The 24,743-nt window shown below is 43.3% G+C and overlaps 2 protein-coding genes across 6 annotated transcripts in view; one reads left to right on the forward strand and one right to left on the reverse strand.

The window, feature by feature from the left end:
• RBM26 (RNA binding motif protein 26) overlaps nt 1-20,311 on the reverse strand; it is a 55,625-nt gene extending 35,314 nt beyond the window's left edge. Inside the window, exons 1-3 of one of the 2 annotated variants that reach the window (XM_077343866.1) lie at nt 20,250-20,311; nt 1,365-1,483; nt 496-632 (exon numbers count right to left, since the gene is read on the reverse strand). In XM_077343866.1, coding sequence (XP_077199981.1) covers nt 496-632; nt 1,365-1,483; nt 20,250-20,293 — 300 coding nt within the window. In that variant the 5' untranslated portion in view covers nt 20,294-20,311. Of the gene's footprint in view, nt 1-495; nt 633-1,364; nt 1,484-14,588; nt 14,955-20,249 lie in introns of those variants that run through there. The other variant, XM_077343865.1, reaches the window with a different exon arrangement.
• A 76-nt stretch (nt 20,312-20,387) lies between these two features.
• Nucleotides 20,388-24,743, forward strand: part of NDFIP2 (Nedd4 family interacting protein 2) — an 87,954-nt gene continuing 83,598 nt past the window's right edge. For 2 of the 4 annotated variants that reach the window (XR_013232160.1, XM_077343867.1), the window contains exon 1: nt 20,388-20,561. Coding sequence is in view for 2 of the 4 variants with exons in the window: in XM_077343867.1 (XP_077199982.1) it covers nt 20,505-20,561 (57 nt within the window). In the remaining 2 variants the exon portion in view is untranslated. The remainder of the gene's footprint in view (nt 20,562-24,743) is intronic. The other 2 variants (XM_077343869.1, XM_077343868.1) reach the window with 2 other exon arrangements.

A 24,743-nucleotide genomic window follows, 5' to 3' on the forward strand; every position in this document is an offset into this window, starting at 1 on the left:
TGGGGTTGGGACCCCAAGGTTGAGAACCACTGGATTTGAGAAATCTGAACAAACACAGACATGATATAGAATGCAGGCACAATGCAGAAAGTATTTATTACATTATTAGGGGGTGGGGAATCCTGTGACAGGAGTACACATTCTAAATAAATATATTCTTTACAAAGTGTTACAGTACAGCCCTTCTAACCCTTTTTATCTCCAGTATCCATCTCCTATGAAATATGATACAGGATCCACCAATCAGATCTTCCAAGAGCAAGCTGTCAAGAAACCTGAAGAAGTGAGCTGTGACTCCCAAAAGCTCATACTGAAATAAATGCTGACAATTTTTAAGGTCTCACTTGACTTTTAAAAAGATTTGCTACAATAGATTACCTTGCGGCAAAGAGTATCATGGCCTCTTTTACGCAAGTGACATTTAGATGCTGTTTCTATCGATAGGGCAGAGCAAATATACAAAACAAAACAACAGGTGTCAGGCACTGGCACTACCTCCTCCTTTTTCGATTCTTTTTCTTGATGCTGAAAGAAATCTGATTTCAGGCTTCCTGACGACGGCTGTTCTGGTGGAGGTAGATAGCTCTTTGTATTCACGGCGTCAAAAAGTTTTTCTACAAATATCTGGGTCTCTGAAACATTGACCAAAAGGGTACACAGGTTAGCTTTTGAGAAATAACTCTTCTGTTTAGCGCTGCGAGGATGCTCAGATTCCTTCACAACAGCTGTGACACTGGCTTGCACGCAACTAGTAGCAACCAGAGAGAAGACAAACAGTATTCGCTGTGCTGAGTCTGCCACCTCCCCACCATTATCACAGTGCCATCACAAGTACCAAAGAACATTAAGGGTCAGAAAGGTGGTGTGGAGAACACTGTGCACTGTAGACGGTGGTATTTAAAGAAACTCAAGGAACAGGTCCAGCCATACCAATAATGAAATATTCAAGCTAAATTGCTGGAACAGGCTCTTCAGTTGTCATGGGGGAAGGATATGGGGCAGAGTATGGGAAAGGAGGCAATAAGTACAATCTAGGTAACATTTGCAGAATTATTTTTCCGCACTCAGCAATCTAAGGACTACACAGAACAGATTATGAGTTTCAAGAGAAACTCACAGGGACCGCTAGTTCTACAATAGCATTAAATATGAGTAATTTTTTTGGGGGGTGAGGGAAGGATGTGCGTTAACGCTTCTATTTCTATGCAGCAAAAATGCCACATGATACCTTGTGTTCTACTTAATGTGAAGGAGCTCAATCAAAGATACCAGTAAAATCAAATGCACTGAATCCTGAACTGAGCGGGAATTCAGAAACGCTATTGAAACAGAACTCACCAAAGCTTTCAATTACAAGATCTTACCTTTCTGAAGAAACACATCCAGCTGATCAACGCACAATGCTTTCAGTTCTTTCTCACTTTTATCCTTCTTCACCAAAGCAAGAACATACTTGGCTAGTGCTGATGGATCGGCATCACATCTATAAATTAAAAGACACAGGGATGTTAGTCAGTGAGATTATCTTTAAACTGATGAAATATGACTGGGTGTATTCTGTGGCTTGGCTCTACCAGAAGACTTCTGCATATGGTAGGGTCCTTGGTGATGGTATGGGGAAAAACTAGTGTACCCCACACTGCTTTTCTGTTTGTGCAAGACAAAAGCAATTTCTGGGCATTATAAGAGATTTGGAGGATACCATTAGGCATTACGCAAGGTATTACATAAGCAATCAGTTTCCATGTAACCAAATCTAAGCCTATAGCTAGACTGTATCTTCTGTCCCTTGATTTTGTGCATAAGCAAGTTCCAGTTTGCAGTCCACAAGCCAGTTCCTTGGTTTCATCTTTGTCAAAACTTCAGGACATGTTTGGAGAGGAGCCCAGCCCTACACCCCGCCAGTACAAATGAGCAGCCCAAGCTCCACTGAACAGTAACCACAGAAGTACAGCTTTCTCCCCCCCCCCCGAGCTTCCAGAACATACCACCCCCTTTATTAAAAAATCACTTTTCTAATTTGAATGGGTTGGATCCTATGGATTCATTCTTCTAATAACAGAACCTTCTTCCAGTGCAAGTCGCCTTACCCTGATGCAAAGACACGTGGCAGATTAAGGTACAGCCTTTAGCAGAACAAATCCATAAGTTCCAACCCATTACCAAGTGTTACTCATCTCCTTTGTGCTCACAGATATCCATGGCAGCTCGCTCCCATAATTTTTGATTGGCTCCAACCAAATATTCTCCAAACGCTTTCATTCTGTGGTAGAACATATTTTTCAAACATTTTACAGCAGTCAGCTAGAAACCACTGCAGCCTCAAAACTTCCCTAACCTTAATCTGGTTTTTGTGAGTAAACGGGCAATTGTTTCTTCTAGTCAGATGGTTTTATTCTTTATTCTTCTAAACATTGAAAACACAGTAACTTGAAACCTCGGTAAGATAAGTCTCAATTTGGAGTTCGATGTTTTCTGAGTTTACAAAGTGTGTCAGCTAAGAGGAAAAGAGACTGATAAAAAAGATGTAATGTTGAGAAAAGAATGTTAAAATTCATTACATCACAGAAGGAAGGATATACTCAGGAAAAACTAGGAGAATTTCTCCCAGGGCAAAGTCACTTTGTCATTCCACTCATTTGGAGATTTATTTCAGTGCTGTAGAAAATGGACAGGGCAAGGTGGGAGTGAATTAGATTTGCGGGGGGCACCAGCTGTTTGGAGACCAACAAGACAGATTTGGGTGTGGTAGGCATGTGTGCTAGTACAAACAGGGACTCAACAGTTTAGCATATGGTGCCCTCGTGTGCTAGGGCACCCACCAACGTGTTTCCTGGTATCTACTTGCTTACCCCTCTTCCCACCAATTGGCCTGACAGGTGAAGCAAGGGCCCATAGCTATCCGTTGGCAGCGCATGACACACTGTGGCTGCATCAAAGGCCACAGCCCTGGGCAGAGGGACAAGGGAAAATGCAGGAGAATACAAAGTCACTGCCCAGATCCCTCTGGGATGTTATATGCACTACCTGGGGCCTTGTTACCCCACCTGGTTGCCTCCTCACTCATCCCACTGCTGCCCATTAAGTCTTTTTCTCTGACATGACAAGTACTTTTACCAGTTCTTCTCCCCCCCCCCCCCTGCGGCTACGCTTTCCTCATCTTATGGAAAGGAAGAGGGCTCCGGACTCTCGTCCTTGCTTGCCTGCCCCAATCCCCAACAAGGGCTCCTCCTCAGGGGTCTCTTCTCTGCCCCCCCCTTTTTGAGAAAACCAAGAGAATTTCCAGCATTCCTGGCTTTCCTCTTATTCTTTTCTGTCCCACAATTATCATTGTTTGTGCCTGACGTTTGGGATGGAGGGGCAGCTTTTAATGGGGGGCCACTTTAGCATACATTTGCAAAATTACCCAGTTGCCAAACAGATGTTCAGGATGGTAAAGGGACTCAATCGCTGGCATGTGGCCCCAAGAGTGGAACAAGAGAAAGAAGGTGGAGAGGTCCTGAGAAACAGGGAGATTTGCAGTGATGTTTATTGATTTTTCAAGGGGAATGAATCCACAAAAAGTATTTAGTAATAATCTCTCCACCCAGGACCTTTCTCTAAATTCCAACGTGCCAACTGGCTCAACAATTTAGCTCTCCAAGCACCTTATGAATAGAAAAAACAAGGTCACTTTGATAACTTAATCAAAAAACGTAGATCAGAAAGCATGAACATTATTGGGCTTCATACAGATACAAAAAGCAAATGGCCACTAAAAATATGGTTGCAACATTTTACAGAAATGTTGACATATTTTGTTGTTACGACCAAAAAGACCCTGAAGTTATTATGAATCCAACCTAGCTAAACTCCTCAAGCAATCACAGATTCAGGAACTATGAACTCTTGTTTAGGGTGCTAGTATGAGCTCTGAGGGAGTGGACTGTTTCTTCCTGGAGTATTTGCCTAGTAGCAAACAGATATGAGTTTAAGTTTCAAGGCTCTCATATTAGAGAGGGCCAGGTGGCCCTTCTGTTAAGAGCTGCATTTGGCCAACGAGAAGGTTCAAGGAAACTGAGAAAACCTAAAAATAGCAGAGGTATTCAAAGGCACAGCCTTTGAAGGTTAAGAACCAACTGTGCACCATTTTAATTATCTCCCATCAACCATGTCCTTCCAGAAGAAGCCAATTACTAGCATTAATTACTTGCCTAGAGGTCAGGAAAATGTTTAACGCAGTATCGGTACTTTCTTATTCCAAAACCAGAATTTAAGAGAAGCGGTGGCAAGTGGTAGAGTGAAAGGAAGTTCCTCCTGTAGTTTAAAACACAACTGAAAAGTCATTACTAGAAGAGGCAGTTTGGGGACATACTCATATCAAATCATGTTTTACATGTCTGCCGAATTTTTTAAAATGTCTACAGATGAGGATTTTAATTTGTTGTTGTTAGGTGCAAAGTCGTGTCCGACCCATCGCGACCCCATGGACAATGATCCTCCAAGCCTTCCTGTCCTCCAGGCCCTCCTGTCCTGGAGTCTATTTTAATTAGGAACAGGTAGATAGAGGCCTTTGGAATATACATCAAGAAGATTCCAATTTTTGTTTTCACCATCTTTTATACCTCCCCCGAGTCTGCTGAAAGTGATACTAATATCGACAGTGGCTCCAATGAGTTTCACAAACAGCACCACAGGGAAAAGAGGGACTGGCATTGTCCCACAGAGAGCTCAGTGTCCCACTTGCAAAGGAGATGCACAACATGCCCTGTGCACAGGAGGCTCACTGACTTGGTTTAGTTCAGCTCACAAGGCCCAGAAGCAGCCAAAACAACAACAAAGACAACAAAGAACGGAATTGTTCTTCTCCACCCCTTTATTTGCAGAAATTAAATTCACTGGGTGAAGAGGACCTTCCCAGGATCATAAAGCTAGGTGCCCGGGGAAAGACTGCTGCCATATCAAGCTGTTACCCCCCCCCCACCTTGTCTGTTCTCTTCCCCAGATGCTGAAAAGGAAGCTGCCTCCAGAAAGGAAGTGAAAGGGAGGTGGGGGGAGTCACCATCAAAGGCAGGGCTGTTCGGTACCACCTTGCCTCATAGGTTGAATGGCAAGCAGATTTGTTGTTAAGCAAGAGGTCTGTGGCACTGGATGGCTGCTATCGTCAGCATTTAACTGCTTTGACTCTGCTTGTGAGCAGAGAAAAATGAGTCAAAAGCAAGCAAGTAAATGTCAAGTAAGGAAAATGCCCACAGGACACAGAAGGGCTCCTGAAAGCGGTAACTATAGCCTTGAGGGCTGCCATGACTGTAGAGGCCTCTGGCATTCACACTGCAGGCCCTGAAGCCTCTATAAATCAGGGGGTCTGATCAGCCACAGCAAATGCTTCTCTCTTCTTTGACAAATGCCCCTGCTTCTCTCCCAAATTTGCTGTACGGGGATCTTCATGGTTGCAGCAACCTCCTACAAAAAGCCCTGTGGGTGTGAGAGAAGTCATCTTTTTTTTTCCTTCCCCAAAGTACTTGGGAGGGGGAGAGGATGGGAGTGCATTCTGTTTGCTGTTTTGGGGCAAAAGTGGTAGCATACACAGGCCATAGTAATGCAGTCACTCCACTGGCTGCCCATTAACTACCAGGTTCAATTCATGGTACTGGCTGGCCATACAAAGTCCTGCATGGCCTTGGGCCCACCCACAAGTCCATCTCTCTTCTTGTGGTCTGCCACAACAACTTTGCCCATCTGAGCACAGCCTTCAGAGGCCACTCTACAGCTGCCAACCTGTCTGTGTTCCCTGTAGTGGCCCCTGCCCTGTGGAATGGCCTGCCTGATGAGTTTAAGGCAGCTCCACAAACTATGTAAAACTGAATTCATCCTGAGGGTTATTTTTACGTAGATAACAAGGCTGAGCCAGTGTGGTGGTTAAGAGCAGCAGCTTCTAATCTGGTGAGCCAGGGTTGATTCCCCCTTCCTCCACATGCAGAGAGAGCTGGGTGACCTTGGGCTCGTCACAGCCCTGATAGAGCTGTTTTCACAGAACAATCCTGTCAGAGCTCTCTCAGCCTCACCTACCTCACAGGGTGTCTGTTGTGGGGAGAGGAAGGGAAGGCAATTGTAAGCAGCTTTAAGACTCCTTCGGGCAGTGAGTATAAAAAACCAACTCCTCCTCTACGCAGTATATGGTTCAGAAATATGTTTTCATAAAAGGACAGAGACTGTGGAATATGTTGCTAATATCTGTTCTCCGTTATGCATGTTTTTATCTTGCTTTCATGGCATTATATTTATGTTCCTGTAATACCATACCATTTCTTGCATTGTTCAATTGTTGAATGCCTTGCTTCCCATTTTCGCTATCTTAACCCTATTGGATGGTTCGCGAGGCGTCTCCTCGGCCTAGTGATTGTTCTGACTCATACTATGTAATCTGCCTTGAATCTCAGTGAGAAAGGCACTTTATAAGTAATAAATAAAAACAAACATTCAGAATCACCTCCCGTGTCACTGGGGCATAAAGTTCTCTGTGGAAGAATGGCACTTCTTCTTTCCCTGTGGTGCTGCTTGTGAAACAGCGCAGAGCCACTGTGAAGATGCAGGATCTCTGTATTTATTTTACTTCCAGCAGACTCACAGGTGGTGAAAAAGATGGTGAAAGCAAGAACTGCAAGATGCGCATCTAGGATCAGAGGGAAGGAACAATGCTGGCCCCGTCACTCAGCACCACAGACAGATCTAACCTCCCCAATAATCTACAGCCTAAACATATATGCTGGAGGGGGAAAGGCAGAGAGAATAATGCTGTACTGAAAAGGCAGTATTGAATAATGCTCAGAGCAGCCTTTCTCAATTTGTTTACCATTGAGAACCCCCTGAAACATTCTTCCGGTTTTGAGAACCCCCAGAGGTGGCACAATTGTGCAGAATATGGTTGGGAATTGTAGATGTGTATACACCCACCCAGGTCGACTCCCTTTCTCACCCCCTCCAAGCCCACCACTGGCCATTTTGGGAGGTAAAAGGTGGGCCGCCATGACCTTACATGGTCATATCACCTGAAAAATGTTTAATGCATTTTAAAAATCTATAATAAATTAATTAACACCCACTCAGAAAACTCAGGTCATGGAACCCTGGCTTAGACTACATCTGGAGAGAACCATGATCAAATCCCCACTCTGCCATCTTGATTCACTATTATGTTCAGTGTTTCCCCTCCACTCCTCAAGCACACTGTGAGTTCTCAATTCCTAAATGCATAGTGTCTGGTTTTGATCACAACTGCGGAATATGCCTGGGCAAGAGTATGCCTTCCTGACTGGGCAGTCCTACCAAAAGCAACAGCCCTGGGAGTGAAGTATTTTACCTGCTGGAATGACACACCTGTAGACATGTGAATTTTTTTCAATTTATGGAAATGATGGAGGAGTGGGCTCCTAAAGCCCCCTCTTCCCATGTGCCACACTCACGATCCACTTGGGAGGGAAGTGAAGAAGATCTGCGACTTAGCACGTGATAGCCACACAAAATGAGGACCCATTGTTCTCCTCAGCATATGAATAGGCCCTCCATGGGCAATCTTGGGCCAGTCACTGTCAGCCTAAACTACACCTTGAGCTCTTGTGAAGGTAAAATGGATGAGGGCTGATACAAGAACTAAAGCAGTTCCACAGGGCCAGCAAAAGAGAGCTCCTCCACCAGGCATTTGGTTGAGGTCGACCTGTCCATCACTTCCAATTGGCCCCCAAGCCCTCTCCTCCTACCATGACTGTTAACAAATCCACCCAACCCCTGGGTCTCAGCACGAGCTGAGCTAAGGCTCTTGCAGTTTCACCTTTCTTTAATGTTGTTGTTGTTATTATGTTAATGTTATTGTTGTTAGCACCTTACTGTTACCAGAATGATGTTACCTGTAGCATTTTGTTGATTCATGTAAACTGCCCTTAGCCTTCAGGGAGGGTGGTATATAAATACAATAAGAATAAATAAAGAATACAAAGACAAGAAAACTGCCCTTCACTGGGTTGCAGGATTTTCCCAAGTTGAACAGTTGGCCAGTGTGTTTCCTTGGCCACTCTTCGTGCAATAGGGCACAAACATTCAGCAGCACAATCTACTAGCCTCTGTGAGTGAAGATGGAAGTGGTTATTACCCTCCCCCCCCCCCCCCCCGCAATGAAAGAGGGACCATGTGAGCATCTCTGCTCTGCTGCATGGTAGCTGTGCTCACTGGAGCGGCAGAGGCAATCTATTTTGATGATTCTCCAGATTTTCTGTATGATGCATTTCTCCTTTGGCAAATGAGCAGCCGGCTCCCAGAAAAGCTACTCGTGGGGTCACAGCACATCGACTCAAACACCTATGTACGACTGCTTGGAAGCACCACTGAACTCGGTGGGGCTTAGTTTTGAATAAACAAGCACAAGATTATGCTGCTAAGAACACTTGTTAGCTAAGTAGAGCGAATGTCGCTAGTTGAAGTGGGGAGAGGAGCAGAAGACAGACTGTTTTTCCATATACTATAACAGGATTTTGCATTATCAAATTGAAATAGCAACAGAAGGCTACTGGATGGAATGTAATTTAATTTATTTTATTTATTTTATTTATTTAGATTTATATACCGCCCTCCCCGAAGGCTCAGGATGGATGGAAATAAGCGACCAAGTTATAACGAAGCAATCTATGATAAAAGCTATCCCTTAGGTATATAGAGAGTGCCATTTTATCATTACTGAGTAATGAGTAGTCTGTACTCATCACCCCACCATCCTTTCCCCTAATTTTTCAATGGGTGGGAATCCTCTCAGAAGCTGACGGCGATCTGCAGGACAACCAAACTTAACAGTGGGTTGTTCAGAAACAATGGCTATCAAACCCAGGGACAACATGTGCACTCCTAAAATGCATACTGTGTACTCTTTCAAACTGTAACACGAACTTTCCCATAGGGCATTTCTGCACTGTTGCCAAAGGTACTTATTTAGATCTATATCCAAGGCAAATGCTAAGACACATGTACTGTGTATCTGCTCAAGTGGAGCATAAACTGTATTCCAATCCTAGCATCATTAAGCAAATATTATACAGAGTTATACAGTCTGGACACAGTTACACTTCCAGAGATCTGGCAAGTTTCAAACCCAGGAGCTGCAGGGGTGGGGGATTTGTTCGGCTTGCTTAGCAAGAATATGTACGTGGACAAACTCATACAAGCTATTCACATGCAGTGCTCCCAATTCTTTATTAGTATACCGGCAACTTACAAAAGGCAGCAACATACATTTCTTGCCCTAACAATCTTGAAAAATACTGTGAAGAAATGCAGTTTCAAAGATCAAATGAATCAGTCATACTGATTTTTTAAATTCTGCTTTATTTAATTGTTGTAATATTAAATAAACAAGGCAGTAACACCCACCAACTGCTAAAAGCAGCAGTAAAGATTTAGAAGCATAGAGTTGGAAGAGTCCTCCAGGGTCATCTAGTCCTACCCCTGCAGAATGCAGAAAACTCACAACTACCTATCCATTCATAGTAACCCCAAATGATGCCTCCTCCCCAAAAAGCCAGAATCCCTGGCCAGTCCGGCCTGGAGGAAATTTGCCTCCTGACCCCAAAGTGGCAATCCACGTTCCTCTGGCCATGCAAGAATGGCCCACAAGAGTCAAGCACTGACACCCATTTACAATCTGCCAGAATCAGCATTTCTGTCAGATGGCTTCCAAAGTAGAGCCTATCACCTCCCAAGGAAGCCTGCTCCACTGAGGAAGTACTGTCAGGAACTTCTTCTGGATGTTTACCATTCATGAATTATTCCAGTGCTGTTGTGCACAGTACATTAAAACTTTGGAATGGAACAGATTACTTAAAATGAAAGCACATCCTTCAAGTATTAATAACGAGATTCTAACATAACCATCACAAGGCAGGAAAGCAACCATCACAAGTGAAAGCAAGATGGAGGCCCCTTCTCTCAAACATATTTGCCATAAAACATGGAGTACAAAAATAATCATAAACCATGAACTACATTTAAATCTCCTTAGTTTAATTCATTTCATAATATGACGTTAAAACAATAAAATCTGAGCTATTTACAACAAATTGCAATCCATTTTTATGAGCCTATGCTTCTCAGATTTTTAGGAATGCCAGACCCTCTTCCGGGGCAGGAGGAATCCTCACTTTGGGGGCTTAAGAAAGCAGGGAATATCTTCCCCAAACAGCTACTTTTATGGTGATGCACATCCCCTCTGACTTCCTCCTGCACTCTTCCATATACTCATTGGGACCAGAAGGAATGTTCTCACATGGTGATGCCCCCCCAAAAAGTGATATCAGGGGGTGACAGTCTGGGTTTTGGGCAAAACTTTATGATTTGAGGCCAATTCTTTGACCACAGAGTTTTCACAAAAGCCAGAATGTTGTCCCCAAAGACTGGCTACAATGGCATCAAATATTATCTGTAATTTCTTTTATGCATCTGGGGCTCAGTACACCCCCGCTGCCATCAAAATGTTTCATAGCAAGGTAACTGTACAAATTATACCGGGCAAGTACCTGGATTGATGGAATAGGAGAGCCCTTTCATTCAATTCTTTTAAAAATCCCTACATTCCATCTGGAGAATTCTCAACTGTATATCATATCGTGTAGCTGGGACAGTCCTCATTGCTGAATAGGGGCAACCATCTCTTGAAACTCAGGCTTGGTTGAAGGCTCTTTCTCTTAAAGTTACAATTATACACTCTGACATCCAAGAGGGCTACCTCAGCTTAGTCAGAGAGAACTTACACATTTCCCATTGGGATAAACCTGCCGAGCAACTACAGTTCCTCCACGTTTCCTTGTAATCCCTTTATTCCGTTACCAGAAAAGAAGCCATAAGAATGATGAATAAAAATGTATATTTCAGTATGGTCATTACAACCTACAGAGCACAACATATTTGTTTTACTCAATTTGTTGGTATTCTTCCGCTTAAAAGCTCCTTGGTTACTGATCATATGGACTTTCCTTGCTATACATGCACATTTATGTCGGCGCACCTTAATGCCCTACCATACATCTTTTTTGTTACCTGGAATGGAATAACAGATTGCAATAGTAGGTTGTAATGTAACGTAATGAATAGTAGGATGTAATACAATTTGGAATGGTTAAGCTTAGAATGTGTTTCACTGGTCTGGGGACAGAGGAGATAACTCTACACAGCCAGTCACCCCAAAGAAGATGTTGGGGTCATTTCCATGTTTGAGAGGAGACAGATGGCTCACAATAGCAAGGTCTCAGCTAATTTCTCACATCATTCCACAACGAAGGATAGCTACATCAGCCCATCAATCTCCAGTTTTGACATATTATTTCCTTCACCTCTTTTCCTCCCAGAATTAAACCCAAACAAATGGTAACCATATAAGCTAAGGCTGTTACTCCTGTTTGGTCCTTGAATCTGTTAAACAACTTCATTAGGCTAATTTACCTATATGCATGGACTAGTAATTTCCATTTTATTGTAGTTCAAAACGTGTGCTTGCATGCAAAAACTTATACCTTGAATAAACTCCGTTGGTCTTAAAGGTGCCACTGGACTCAAACTTTATATTCTGACAGAGTACAGAGTATGTGACTGTGGTCCAAACACTGTAGACACCCTGTTATCACGTGACTTCTGAATACAATAATCTCTGAGTAAATTTTTTAAATTCTTCCTTTGCTCCAAAATACAGATCATATGGATTGCCTCTTTTATTAGAAGGTAATAATAGCAGACCTCCCTCTTTTTTAGCCACAAAATGTTATGCATCAGTGATAGATTTGCACAGCTGTTCAAAGGGGCTCTGGCCCTTTCTGCATTTTAGTAATCTGCTTAAAACTAATAAGTTAAGAAGCAGTATAAGGTCAAGAGAATATTATGCAAAGAATTCGGAAAAGCTAAGCCAAAGTAACAAGCTCAAGTGAGACATAAATAAGCTAAAAACTCCAGAGAGAACTGCAATGAAACTAACACTCCTAACTAGCAACACTGGGAGTTGTTTGCCCAACATGCTGCATGGGCAGCTTCTCTAGGGACACCTGCAGGATGGGAGGATGAGCATACTAAAAAGAAAATGAGGAGAAAATTACTTGCTCGGAATAACAAACTAAATCTTGTTTGAATGCTCATCACTGCAATGTTGACCTATTTCTCATTCATGAAATGCAACAAAGGTGAGCAATTTTAATGAAGTAAAATTAGTTAACTTTTTTGAAAAGACGTGACTTGGTAATTTTCACCACTCCTATGTTTATTTGGTTTGTTTGGTGGGGGGGAGGGGCACAAAACAAAATCCTATTCCAAAGACCATTAAGAAAATCGTCTGCAATAATTTCCCTGACAGTCAAAGGACTATTCAGACTATGAAAAATCAGCCAGGCCAGTGGAAAACAATCTGAAAACAGCTACATTCAATTTGTTCCACATAATATTTTTGGTAAGGCCTGGGAGGAGGAGCGTGTCTCATGGCTTAAGTGCCACTCAGTGCTTAACACCCACTCAGGGCAGCTGTCCCATCCCTGAGTGCCTCCTCCTCCTCCATCCCGCTTGCCTGTCTGTCCAGCCACCAGCCAATAGCTCTCCATCCCCCACCCCTGACCACCCCCTTCTCCTTCCACTTCCCTCCAAGGCTCAGAGGCTGCAGATCTCTACTGCATGAGAGCTGCCCCTGCTAGTGAGTTCCCTTCCTGGGGGGCCTCCAGTCTGCAGCCTTTCCTGGTGGGGAGGGAGAGGCCATCTACAGAGTTCTTCCACTCCCCCCCCCCTCCAATCTAGCACCCACTGTATTCCTGAATGCAATGGGCTTGGCCCCGTCTACTGATAATGTCATTCACTCTTTAGGTAAAAGAAGACATGACATGCTGCATATAAACAAGAACTTTTCATAGTTACGATTGAATTCCTATTAATTTAATGGAAACAATGAAATGCTTAATATTAAATAGATCATACAACACAATCGGAATGGGGAAATAATGAGGAAATACGTTGGAACTGCTGTTTTAACGGCTGTTCAGTTACAATGCAAAATCTACCCTCTTCTGATTACTCCAGCACCAAACTGTGGCAGATATGATGGTTCTTTCATTGCAGCCTACAGCGCGAGTAAAGCTTTACACATTCACTCACTCACTCAACCCAGGTCAACCAAGCTGCAAACTCAAGCTCTGCATACACACAAAGCAATAAAGAAACAAAGCAAGCAATGTTGTTAGATAGGTACTGCTTGTTCCCTCTTTTCATTTCCTGGTCACAGTAATCTTCACATAAATCTGAAGCACGCAGCTTAGGGATAGCTGCAAAGGGCATACTTGAAAAACAGCATCGATTGAAACTAATAAAAGACTGAGCATCACCCAAATAACCAAAACAACAACAGTAAAGTACACACATGCTTTGTTTATTCGTACATTCTACAAAGCTTTAACACTCCCACGCACTAACACCAAGGAACGCCACTATTTAATCCCTATAAAAAATGTGTACTGGAGCCTTTAAAAACATGGAATATGTATATAGTCTATAATCACAGTACACAAGCTATTAAAATAGCTTCCTAAAGAAGGCACAAACATTAAGAAATCATACACCACTCTTTTGCAGGATACTGCACCACCAATTCCTTTCAGTGAGATGGAAAACATTCCAGGGGCCTTTAAACTTGACATGTGATTTTTTTTTTCATCTTATGTTTGGGTCTAAGTGGTGTGGGAGTTTGGGGACACAGAGAACCTTTGATTGAGGGCCAATGGCAATTTTCAGCAACAATGTGTACAGTGGAGTAAATGTGGGTTGTTTTGCAGCAGAGCACGAAGAAAGTCCTCAGATTCAATCCCTGGCCTTTACACTTAATAGGGCAATTCTGAAGATCTGTTTCTGCCAGTCAGAACAGATGGTAATGTCCTCCAGAGACTCAGTAGGTCAGCATCTTGTGTTCAAGGTGTATGAGGAATGTACTTCACACTTGGGCTTGCTTGCCAAAATGCTCCTCCGTAAGGGGATTTGCATGTTTAAAGTGCTCCATACGAAAAGAAACTTAAAAAAAATCCATGCACACAGAAAGCTAGACTTGTATGTCAAAATGTTCCCTTCAAAAAGAAACCCTAACAAAAAAAAAACCCCTGGACTTGCATGTCAAAATGCTCAATCCAAAAGGAAAACTTAAAAAAGAGCCCTGCACGCAGAAACCTGGACTTAGATGTCAAAATGCTCCATACAAGCAGAAACCTTACGCCCCCCAAAAAATCCTGCACAAAGAAAGCTAGACATATGTCAGAACGACCAATACAAACGGAAATCTTACAAAAAAAAAAAAAAAACACTCCCTGCACATACAAACCTAGACTCAAGGAGAAAAGATATAAGGCTACCCTTCAATCCCCAATGCGTGAACATTGCACTCACTATTGGGGTGTGTGTGTTTATATATAAACTCCCTAAAGGGGAAGGGAGGGGACGACGAGCCTCCCCCGTGCACGGGCTCCGTCCTGCGCGCCGGTAATGGAGGAGGGGGCCCACCAGTGGCGGGCTCCGAAAGAGGAGGGCGGTGTGGGCAGAGCGGCGCCGGCCTTACTCACATGGGCTCCAAGGTCTTGCTGAGCCAGGATTTCAGCGCCTCGAAGTTTTCTATGATCATTTTAAGCACCATCCAGAGCGGCCCGAGCCCCGCCTCCCCCAGGCAGCAATGGCAGAGGCGGCAGCCAGGGCCCCGGGCCCAGGCCGAGGAAGGGGCGGGGACGCCTCCGCGGGCGAGGAAGCGGGCAGCTCAGGCCGGCCTGCGAGGGAGCCGCGGTCCTCCTCCGCCCCGCCGCCACCCTTTCCTCCTCCTCCTCCTCTCGCCCGCAAGGCCTCGGCCAGCCGCCCGCCAACGACTGGCCTCCGAGGCTTCTGCTGCTGCTGCTGCTGCTGCTTCTTCGCCGCTGCCTCCCCTCTCCCGCACAGCCGCCGCCGCTGCCGCCGCCAGAACAACTAAGATGGCGATGGGGAAACGTCGCGAGGCTTGAAGGAAGCTCGTGGAGGGTGGAGCGAGATCAAGGGGGCGGGAGGGGAAGCGAGCGGAGGGGCTGGCGCGCGGCTTCCGTGGAGGGGAGCGCGCGCTCGGGGTAGGGGGATGGGCGGCGAGGACGGGGTGGGTGCTTTGTGGGGTGTGCCCCCCCTTCACACACAGAATCATAGAGTTGGAAGGGGCCATACAGGCCATCTAGTCCAACCCCCTGCTCTATGCAGGATCAGCCCTAAGCATCCTAAAGCATCCAAGAGAAGTGTGTATCCAACCGTTGCTTGAAGACTGCCAGTGAGGGGGAGCTCACCACCTCCTTAGGCAGCCTATTCCACTGATGAACTACTCTGTGAAAAAAAAAATCACCCTTTCTGTCACGCACACCCTTTCTCTCAGAAATGGGGACTAAAGCTGCATTCTGAATTTGGCTGCTTCAGGGTAACTGAAGTAGACAGGCAGGCAGGTAGATTAAGGTGACCAGATTGTCCCACTTTTGGAGGGACATCTGGGGGCACCTGGAAAATTGTACTTATGTTGCAAGTAAAAAAATATATATATTACAATACTAATTTTGTGTTCTGTGCGTTCTGTGAAACTTTTTGTTGCTCCATATAGACCAAATTTTTAATCAATTAACCCCCCCCCCAGTCAATGGTGTCCCGCTTTACCAATGTTAAAATCTGGTCACCATAAGGTAGATCTCGTGCAGTGTTATTTATTTATTTACATTTATATACCGCCCTCCCCAAAGGCAGTATATACACATGTATATAGGTGTATATATACACACATTTATATATAAATATATATTTATATATTATATATATAATATATACAAATTTAAAAGTAATACACTACACAGAGGGTTGGGAGTTTTAAACCCTTCCAAAAGATTAAATAGAAGCCATAATACAAAAAGCTGTGGGTGGCTTTCTTGGTCTGAAGTAACTGAACAAAGTTTTGAGTCCAGTGGCAGCTTCAAAACTAACAAAGCTCTATTCAAGTTATAAGCTTCCCTGTGTATGCACACTTGAAGCATGCATGCACAGGAAAGCTTATACCCAGAATTAAACTTTGATGGTCTTGAAGCTGCCACGGCTCAGGCTTTGTTCTGTTACTTTGGACCAACCCAGCAACCAAAGTATAAGCTTCCTGGACTCAAACGTTCTAGTTACCTTCAGTGAGACATTTAAATCCCATTTATTTCCAAGAGACTCTTCAAAGTGGGGCACGTGTAGCATAATTGTGACCATGTTCCCTCCGCTTCCTTGTCAATTTGTTGTCACAAATAATTTAGATATATTTATTTTGTTTACTTCTTTGAACCTTTATGCTGCCACTCTCGAAGTTACCGACTTCTGGCAGCTTCCAGCAAAAATATAAGTACAAATACAATAAAACATAACTCAATCCAGTTAAAACACTATAAAATCCAGAATAAATATAGAATAGAAATCTGTTAATAATTAGCAGCAAGCCAAGTAACACTATAGCTCAGATGGTCCAGTTAGCCATGGGGGTGCTTCCTCCACTGCCACCTCTGCCAGAGTCCAGGGCAACCCCTCAGGGATGGAAAGTTCCTCATCACAATCAGAACCAAAGAGAGTTTCAGTGGAGGCTATCATAGTTGCTGAACAGCTTACATGCCTGTTCAATACGGATTCCCATTCCCTCTTAAAACAAAGCCATCCTGTCCCTAGACCTCACAAAAATCTGTTTCTAGAGAGGAACTTTGAGGGAGTAAATTTATTGGCTCCTCACTCTATATATGGTATTCTTGCAGGTCCCCCTAGTGGGTGCTCCAGTAGTAGCACTACAATCCACTGGTCTGGTCTTTGAGCATGGTGTTGGATCCATAAACGATGGATAGGACAGAAAATCAGACTATGCACGGTTGTAGTCCCATGATGCTACTGCAATTATTATCAGGGTAGTAGCTAATTCTGCCTTACTCGCTAGAGCAGCCATTGTTGGGACCAGAAGCTGGACAGGTAATTTTTCAGCCAATGTCCATATCAAGGTGGGTGGGTCCAGCAAAGACCCAATTCATCCTTTCTCTTGGTGGAGAAACATATATGGTCCATCTTGGTAGAACACATGCATGTACTCCTGAACATCCAGATAGACTTGCTGAGCAGACATTATCAACAAAGACCTGTATGCCCTCTCTCCCTCACAGTGATCCCATACCCTAAGGAAGATACGTTAGGAACATGGGGTTCCATGTTGGGCCTGCAGGCCATAGTTTCCATCTTTGTTGGAATTCTCAGTTCAGACTCCCTGGGATTTTTCCATGATCCCAAACACTACAGCAGGGTTGATTTGGCACTCAGACACAGATTAGATCCATCTGACCATGTGGGCCTTGAAAAGAATGGGCTCCTAAATATTGGCTACATCTCAAGAGTTTGCATCAAAAAAACTATAAATGTCCATTCTTGGCCCCAAGTAGCAGCTAGCACCACAATTCTACCTTATGTAGCTGACATTCCCTTAACTAGACATATCTTCCACTATCTTCATGGGTCTTGCAGATCAACCCTACTGTGATCCACAGATTGTCTTCATCCGTACTGGTTTATTCATGTAGCACTTGCAGCACATGCTACGTGGTTCAAGGAGCCCTGTCTTTGCCTTGCCAGCAAAGCCCCTGAATTGAACAACAGAGAGCTTGCTGGAGAGCTCATTTGCAAAGAGCTTATGCATGTACTTCTGGTGCTCTTCTGCCCAACCAGCTTGACTGAGGCAAGAAGCCTCATTGCCTGGATCATCAAGCTGCAGAGGTGTCAGAGAGTGACTTTGCCAGAGAACAGGAGGCAGGGGTGAGGGGTGGGTGAGTCAGCTGGCTGGATCTGGGGCAGTTTTTGGATTCCATCCCATTAAACACTTTGAAGGGATTTGTTCATTGCAATGTTGCAGAAGATGGGCTTTTCAGACTTCCTTTTGCAAGAAGTTATTCCCCATCCCCTTTAGGTGCTCTGCTTTCACTTCAGCCCCGCAGGAAAGTCTGGTTTCAGCTAAGATCCCAGAAGAATCCCAGAGGTTCAGTTTTGTACTGGAGGGTAGGGCAAAAAAAATCTACATACTCACAGGAGCTGCAGAGCATAACATTTTATTGCAACCCAACTCCAACTTACATAGGAACTGAAAGCTAACCTGAGTGAACCTGGGACTCTGATAGAATCCCAATGGATCAAGTTAAGCCCCCAGTGCTTGTCCAAGCTGCTAGGGATTTGCGCATCCCCCTCCAATTTACAGACTGAAAAATTGGGCGTGCCTTCATCTGGTGCAGGAGACAATCCTGAGGGTATCTTCTCACAATGCCATCCTGATGTTAGTAATCTCCATGATAGTAATTTTGATTCCCAGGTGTACTCAGGCTTCATTCACATAAGGGCCAACGTGACATTTAAATATACTGATGGGCTACACATAGGGCCATTCCACATGCCATAAATTTAGCATGATACTTAAGCCCCGAAGATGCTATATTCCGGGCCCTCCACATGACATTGCCAACCTCCTGCATCCGTCCAACAAACTTCATGCTAAACTTGCCATTTTATAGTGCAAGTTGGTGAATCCCCAAAAGCGGATACACCAACCTAAAAAGCGCTTTCCCCCAGTGGACAACCAGCACACTACACACCAAAGAAATGTATGGAGGGCATGAAGCGCACTCTCCACCTCCAATGTCCCACCCTCACACCCATCTCCCTCTCCCTTCTCCTGGGGACGGGATTTTTTAAAGCTAACTGCCTGGAGCAACAAATAGGCATACAAGCGTGCAGGCAAAGGCAAAAATTTTTTCCCCAAAGCTGTCACACAAAGCATGCCTCTCTAAAGTCGCCCCCCCCCCCCAAAATCAGGAACAAGATTTATTTTTTAAAGATTCAAGACTCATGATTCCATAAGGGGTGGAGTTATAAAAAGCACTATGCATCTATGATTAGATGCATAGGCATTTAAATGGAGAACTATTAATTTAAAAAATGGTGGGCATCACTCAACCTTTAAAAAAAGGAGAAAGGGGATTGGCTGCCTGGCTTGACTGACAGGTAGAAGAGAGTTGCGGATAAACCGCGTTGCTCTCTTCCACCATTTCCAGCAGCACTTGTGGAGGGTAAGAAACACGAAAAGGCGGCAGACTACAGCAAGATGGCAAGAAGGTGAGGAATGGCTGGAGGCGTGATAATATTTAGCACTACACCATTCAGCTGGCGTAACAATATTTTTTGCGATGTGTGGAAATGCCCATACATTTGCCCGGGAGATCAGGGAAAGAATGCAGTGGGAAGGCTTAAATTCCCTCTCTAGAAGAGAGAAGGGAGAGATAAGAAGGAACCCGTCAGCCCTGAATGGCCTTGAATGAAATGATGAATATGATGAACATATGGAATCATATAATAATATGAAGTGGTAAACCGAGAAGAAAGGAACATCCCAATGCAGCTGCACTAGAAAGACAGTTGTCATACCATAAATAAAATAAAATGATAAAGTAATACAGTTTTGCTCTAGTGAGTATTAATGCCCATGATAAATATAGTAATGTATAATATTAGCAGCTTCGTGGCCAGATATAATGTCCATGTTATTAATTGTTTTACCTCACAAGTTATTAGTTATGTGTTTTACCTTACGTTTATGATTGGGTTTCCAACAGATCTGGAGAAAACTGTCTCCTGTCCCTTTAACAGAGGCTTAATCTGTGGAAATGGGCAGCTTAAATTCTTCATAGCATGGTGGGAGATAATATCACCTTGTAAACAACATCCATTAAGCCGCTGTCCAAGAGACATAATTTTTCCTTCTCCACATAGCTGACAACCCTATTTATAATACATGAAGTACTGCTCTTTTAAAAGCAGTTTCCATGTTTTACTTCACAGGGTTAAGCACCAAATGTCTTACTTCTCCTCTCCCAGTGGCCCCTTCTCAAAGCTATTTTCCTTTATGAAAGGAAGGAGGAGACTGTGGGTGTGTTTGCAAGGATATTATGGATGAATTTGACTAGTTAAGGGTCCATGACGGATCATGAAGGAGACATACAATGGGGAGCACCCATATACACACACCGCTGCAATAGCAGGAGACTACTGAATTCCCCTGTCCTTAGGTTTCTGAGCTTATCATTAATAAATCTGTACACTTGTGGTGGCTCAGTAGTCAAAGGTGAAGCCACTAAACTCAAGATTTATGTCCACGGAGAATGAAAGAAAGAAAACCTCCTACATACCGAGGACAGATGTGAGCTGACAACCATGAGGGGAAATTCTCCATATTCCTGGAATGCACAGAGGTCCATAGCAACGCATTTAAACTCTTAGCTGTTTAAACCATTGTTTGTAGAATGCCATGACAGTGCACGGAACTTGACACAGGGATGGAACTTGACATCAGGATGGGCCTTGGAGATCGCGGAGCGGCTATGGTGTGAAGACTGAGTTTGACAAGACCCATCTGGAGGCCGGGTTGTCATTCCTCTGTGAAAATGGGCAGAAGAGGAATTTGCCCGTCTACTGTAGAATACAGGCAAAATGGATGGCAGGTACCGCATCTTCCTTGATTCCAATCAACATCCTCAGGGTAACCATTATAATCTTTGTGTTAATATAAGAGGAGTCAAAGAGAACAGACGATAGCCTATAAAATACTGAAGTTCTCAAGTTTCGTAGAAAGGAATCACTGGTTTAATGGGAAAGTGAAAATATTTTGTGTCATTTTTTTTTTCAGATCAGGCAACTTAGAATGGCAATCTTAAATTCAAGACAACACAATCTCATAGTCTTGTTAAGAGGATTCTATAGAGAATGTGACCGTCTTGGAACTCCTGTTATTGAACTAGCAATCTTGGTAGCAACATTCTTCTTTGGATGAGGGATGCCAGCCTCCAGGTGAAACCTGGGGATCCCCTAGAGTCACAACTCATCTCTAGACTACAGAGATCAGTTCCCCTGGAGCAAATGGATGCTGTGGAGGATGGATTCTATAGCATTGTACCCCATTAAGGTCCCTGCCATTCCCAGTCTCCATTGTAGACCTGGCAACCCTACCCCTCCAACCCCTGCCAGTGGGAATTAGGTTGCCAACTCTGGGTAGGGAAACACCTAGAAACTTTGGAGGTAGAGTGGGTGGGATCTGGGGCAGGGAGGGACCTCAGTGGAATATAATCCAATATAGTCCACCCTCCAAAGCAGCCATTTTCTCCAAGGGAATTGATCACTTTAGTCTGAGATATAAATTTAGGGGATCTCCAGCTCCCATCTGGGGACGGACATTGCTTTCTGGCAACCCTACTTTGGCCATGAGACAATTTGTTTTCAAATTTGTATTGCACATGTTTGAGTTTTAACTCTTTGTTTAATGTCTTCAGTTTCATATTGTAACAAATTTCCTCTCACCTTAGATCCTTCTAGTGGGATCTTTAGGATTCTTTTGGCTGATCCTGTGCTGAGCAGGGGGTTGGACTAGATGGCCTGTATGGCCCCTTCCAACTCTATGATTCCATGATTCTATAAGCTGTCAACATGAGACTTTACACTGTGTGAACTTACGACCATCTTTACTATTCCCACCACTACTTGATTTTAGTGCCACCTTTCTCAACTTTTTATCACTGAGAAGCTCCTGAAACATTCTTCAGGCTTTGAGAAACCCCAGAAGTGATGTGATTGTGCAGAATATGGTTGGGAAGCAGAGCTGTGGACATGCCCACCCAGGGTCCCTCCCCTCCCCCTCCAGGCCCATCATTAGCCATTTTGGGAGTGTGTGGGTGGGTTAAAATATCACCCAATAAGTGTTTAACAAATTTAAAAAATATATTTAAAATAACTCCCACCCATATGGAAAACCCTTCTAGGGCTGTCAAGAAACCAGGGCTTCACAAAACCTTGGTTGAGAAACCCTAGTTGAGAAAGAAAGTGAGATACTTTTTGTCTTCACTTCTCTCCTTGTGGCACAATATGGGCTGGTCAGCAATTTTTTTTTACAAGAAGGCTGCTTTGAAATAGCAGCGGGTCAAGAACCTGCTTGTGGCTAACCCCATGCTCTGAAAAACACTATCCCCCCATATACCTTTGGGCTAGATAGTTTGTGAAGATACTGAATTTGGTGTTGGAGCCATCACTTGCTATATCTCTACTGCAGGGAGGGGTGAACATTATTAGGCATAAAATGCCTTCACCATTAGACCAAAGCTAATTTAAAAATGTATAATTACAGCAAGCTTATTTTTCTTGCTGCTTCATTTAACAGAGCCCTTTGTGAGCTGACTTCTCAAGGTCATCCTTGTTGAAGTAATAGCCCTCACAGTCAGGGTTACGATAAAGTATGCATTTTATCTATAATTTCATTCAGGTTATGAAGCAATGATTTCAATCTTATTGACTATGAACAAAAGGAAACTGGAATAGAGGTCCTTCCTTCCTTCCTTCCTTCCTTCCTTCCTTCCTTCCTTCCTTCCTTCCTTCCTTCCTTCCTTCCTTCTAAAAGCATCTACTCATTCAGGCCATCTGCTTGATTACTCCTTTCTAGACATAGATTTAAGTTAAGGTGACCAGATTGTCCCACTTTTGGAGGGACATCTGGTGGTACTTGTCAAATTGTACTTATGTTGAAATTAAAATATATATATTATAATATATTACAAAATATATATTACAATACTGTTTTGCGTTCCATGTGTTCTATGAAACTTTTTGTTGCTCCATAGAGACCAAATTTTAAATCAAGACACCCCCCCCCCGATCAATGGTGTCCCACTTTACCAATGTTAAAATCTGGACACCTTAGACCAAGCCTGATGTTTTAAGGCTGAGGGTCCTTGGGAATGTTAAGTGGATAGCTGTGTTGGTCTGAAGTAGCACAACAAAATTTGAGTCTAATAGCACCTTTAAGACCAACAAAGATTTATTCAAGGCATGAGCTTTCGTATGCATGCATATTTCCTCAGACAAATATGCATGCACATGAAAGCGCACACCTTGAATAAATCTTTGTTGGCCTTAAAGGTGCTATTGGACTCAGATTTTGTCATCTTTTCTTGAGAAGTATTGTTTCATTTCTGACTTGCTCTTACAATCCCACCAGAGGGAGCTCAAACATAGGTTGTGGTCCCAGCCTTCCTTATCCTCATTGGTAGCCATGCTTGTTTGTTTTAAACCATGAAATGTCTTTTCTTCTACTAATGGAGGGAAAGTTTGGAATTGAGCTAAAATGGTAATGCTTAAACCTTTCAGGCCTTTCATTAGAAAAACCAAAAATTTATTATATAAAAATGGTATGGATCTTTCAGAAAAGTGGCTAAGAGAGCATTTAAAACAAAAACACTGCACATGGTTATGAATAACACCTGCTCTCCCAAAGAACGTGTCATATTCATCTAAAATCCTAGTATTTTCTGAAGCTGCCTAGCATATGCGAATTCAGCATAGGGTTGCCAGCCGGCAAGCCACATTGTTTGCTTCCGCTCTGAGATAAACCAAAGAGTTTTGGAAGAATCCTAGAGTGTCACCCCCAACATAATGAAGTCACTTCTGTTTTTTTGCCTGAAGTACCATGATGCAGTTAGTCCCCCCCTCTCATCCCCTATTTTTCTTCCATTTTCTTCCATTGTACTGGGAAACACAGGTGGGAAATGGGGAAGCAGGGGGCAGGGTCCCTAGCGGCTGGGAAACAGATGGTTTTCCATTGGGGAGAAAGTGGTAAAGTAAATAAATGGGTTGAGAGAGATACTCTGCATAGGATTGTTGTGGCTCTGGAAAAATGCTGACACATCTGAGCTGCATGAATGAAAACCTAATTTTAATGACAATATAAACTCAATGTACACTGAACAGAATGCCTTTCTTTTGTTATTCATCATTACAAGGATCAACAATCATTGTAAAGGCTGTTGCCCTGTAAATCTCAAGTCAGAACCACTTGATTAGAGTGACCTAGATATGCTGTCCAGATAAAAATAGAAATTAGCGCCTGACTGAGGGTTTCTTCGAGGAGACGATACGGTCTATAAATACGCAAAGATACATGCAGATTAGGCTAATCTTGCAAAAGGAAATGCACAACTGAAAGAATAACATTATGGCTACAAGGCAGTGCAATTGATGAAAAAAATGTCTTAACTGAACTGCAGTTTTTATATGTAATCCAATGTTCTTATTACCCAAATCAGTAAATGTCTTTCTGGGAGTCTTATTGATAGTTCCAAAATATCAGCTGGTTTACAAAATCCTTTGCTACATTGTTGGTGGCCAGGGGTGCAGGCTTCTCAATTTCGGGGTGTAAGGGGGCACAGGGCTGAACCTGATCCAGGCCCACGTTTTGTAATCTATATTAAATTATTTAAATATGAAATGATAAGAAATTTATATATATATTTTAAGAAACATGTGCAGTTAACGATCATGTGATTTGAAAATATATATATTTTTTCACTCATAGTCTAAATCTCAGTCAAATAAAGAACTCTGGAAGAGGAGGGGAAAGGTGTTATGAACACTTTCACTGGGACCATTTGAGTAAATATTTCCTTTGCATACGAAAGGAAATATTTCCTCTCCCTCTCTCTTACTCTCATGATTTAAGATGAAAGTATGTGATTGGCCCAAGGTCACATAGGATGTTTCAGGGCTAAGTGGGGACTGGAGGGATGGACCAGAACCAATGGGATGAAATTAATTAAAAAGAAAATCCGTCTTAACATACAGAATAAGTTCCTGACAGAACGGTT

Source organism: Paroedura picta, chromosome 6 (genome assembly GCF_049243985.1).
Source record: "Paroedura picta isolate Pp20150507F chromosome 6, Ppicta_v3.0, whole genome shotgun sequence".
NCBI classification, from domain to species: domain Eukaryota; kingdom Metazoa; phylum Chordata; class Lepidosauria; order Squamata; family Gekkonidae; genus Paroedura; species Paroedura picta.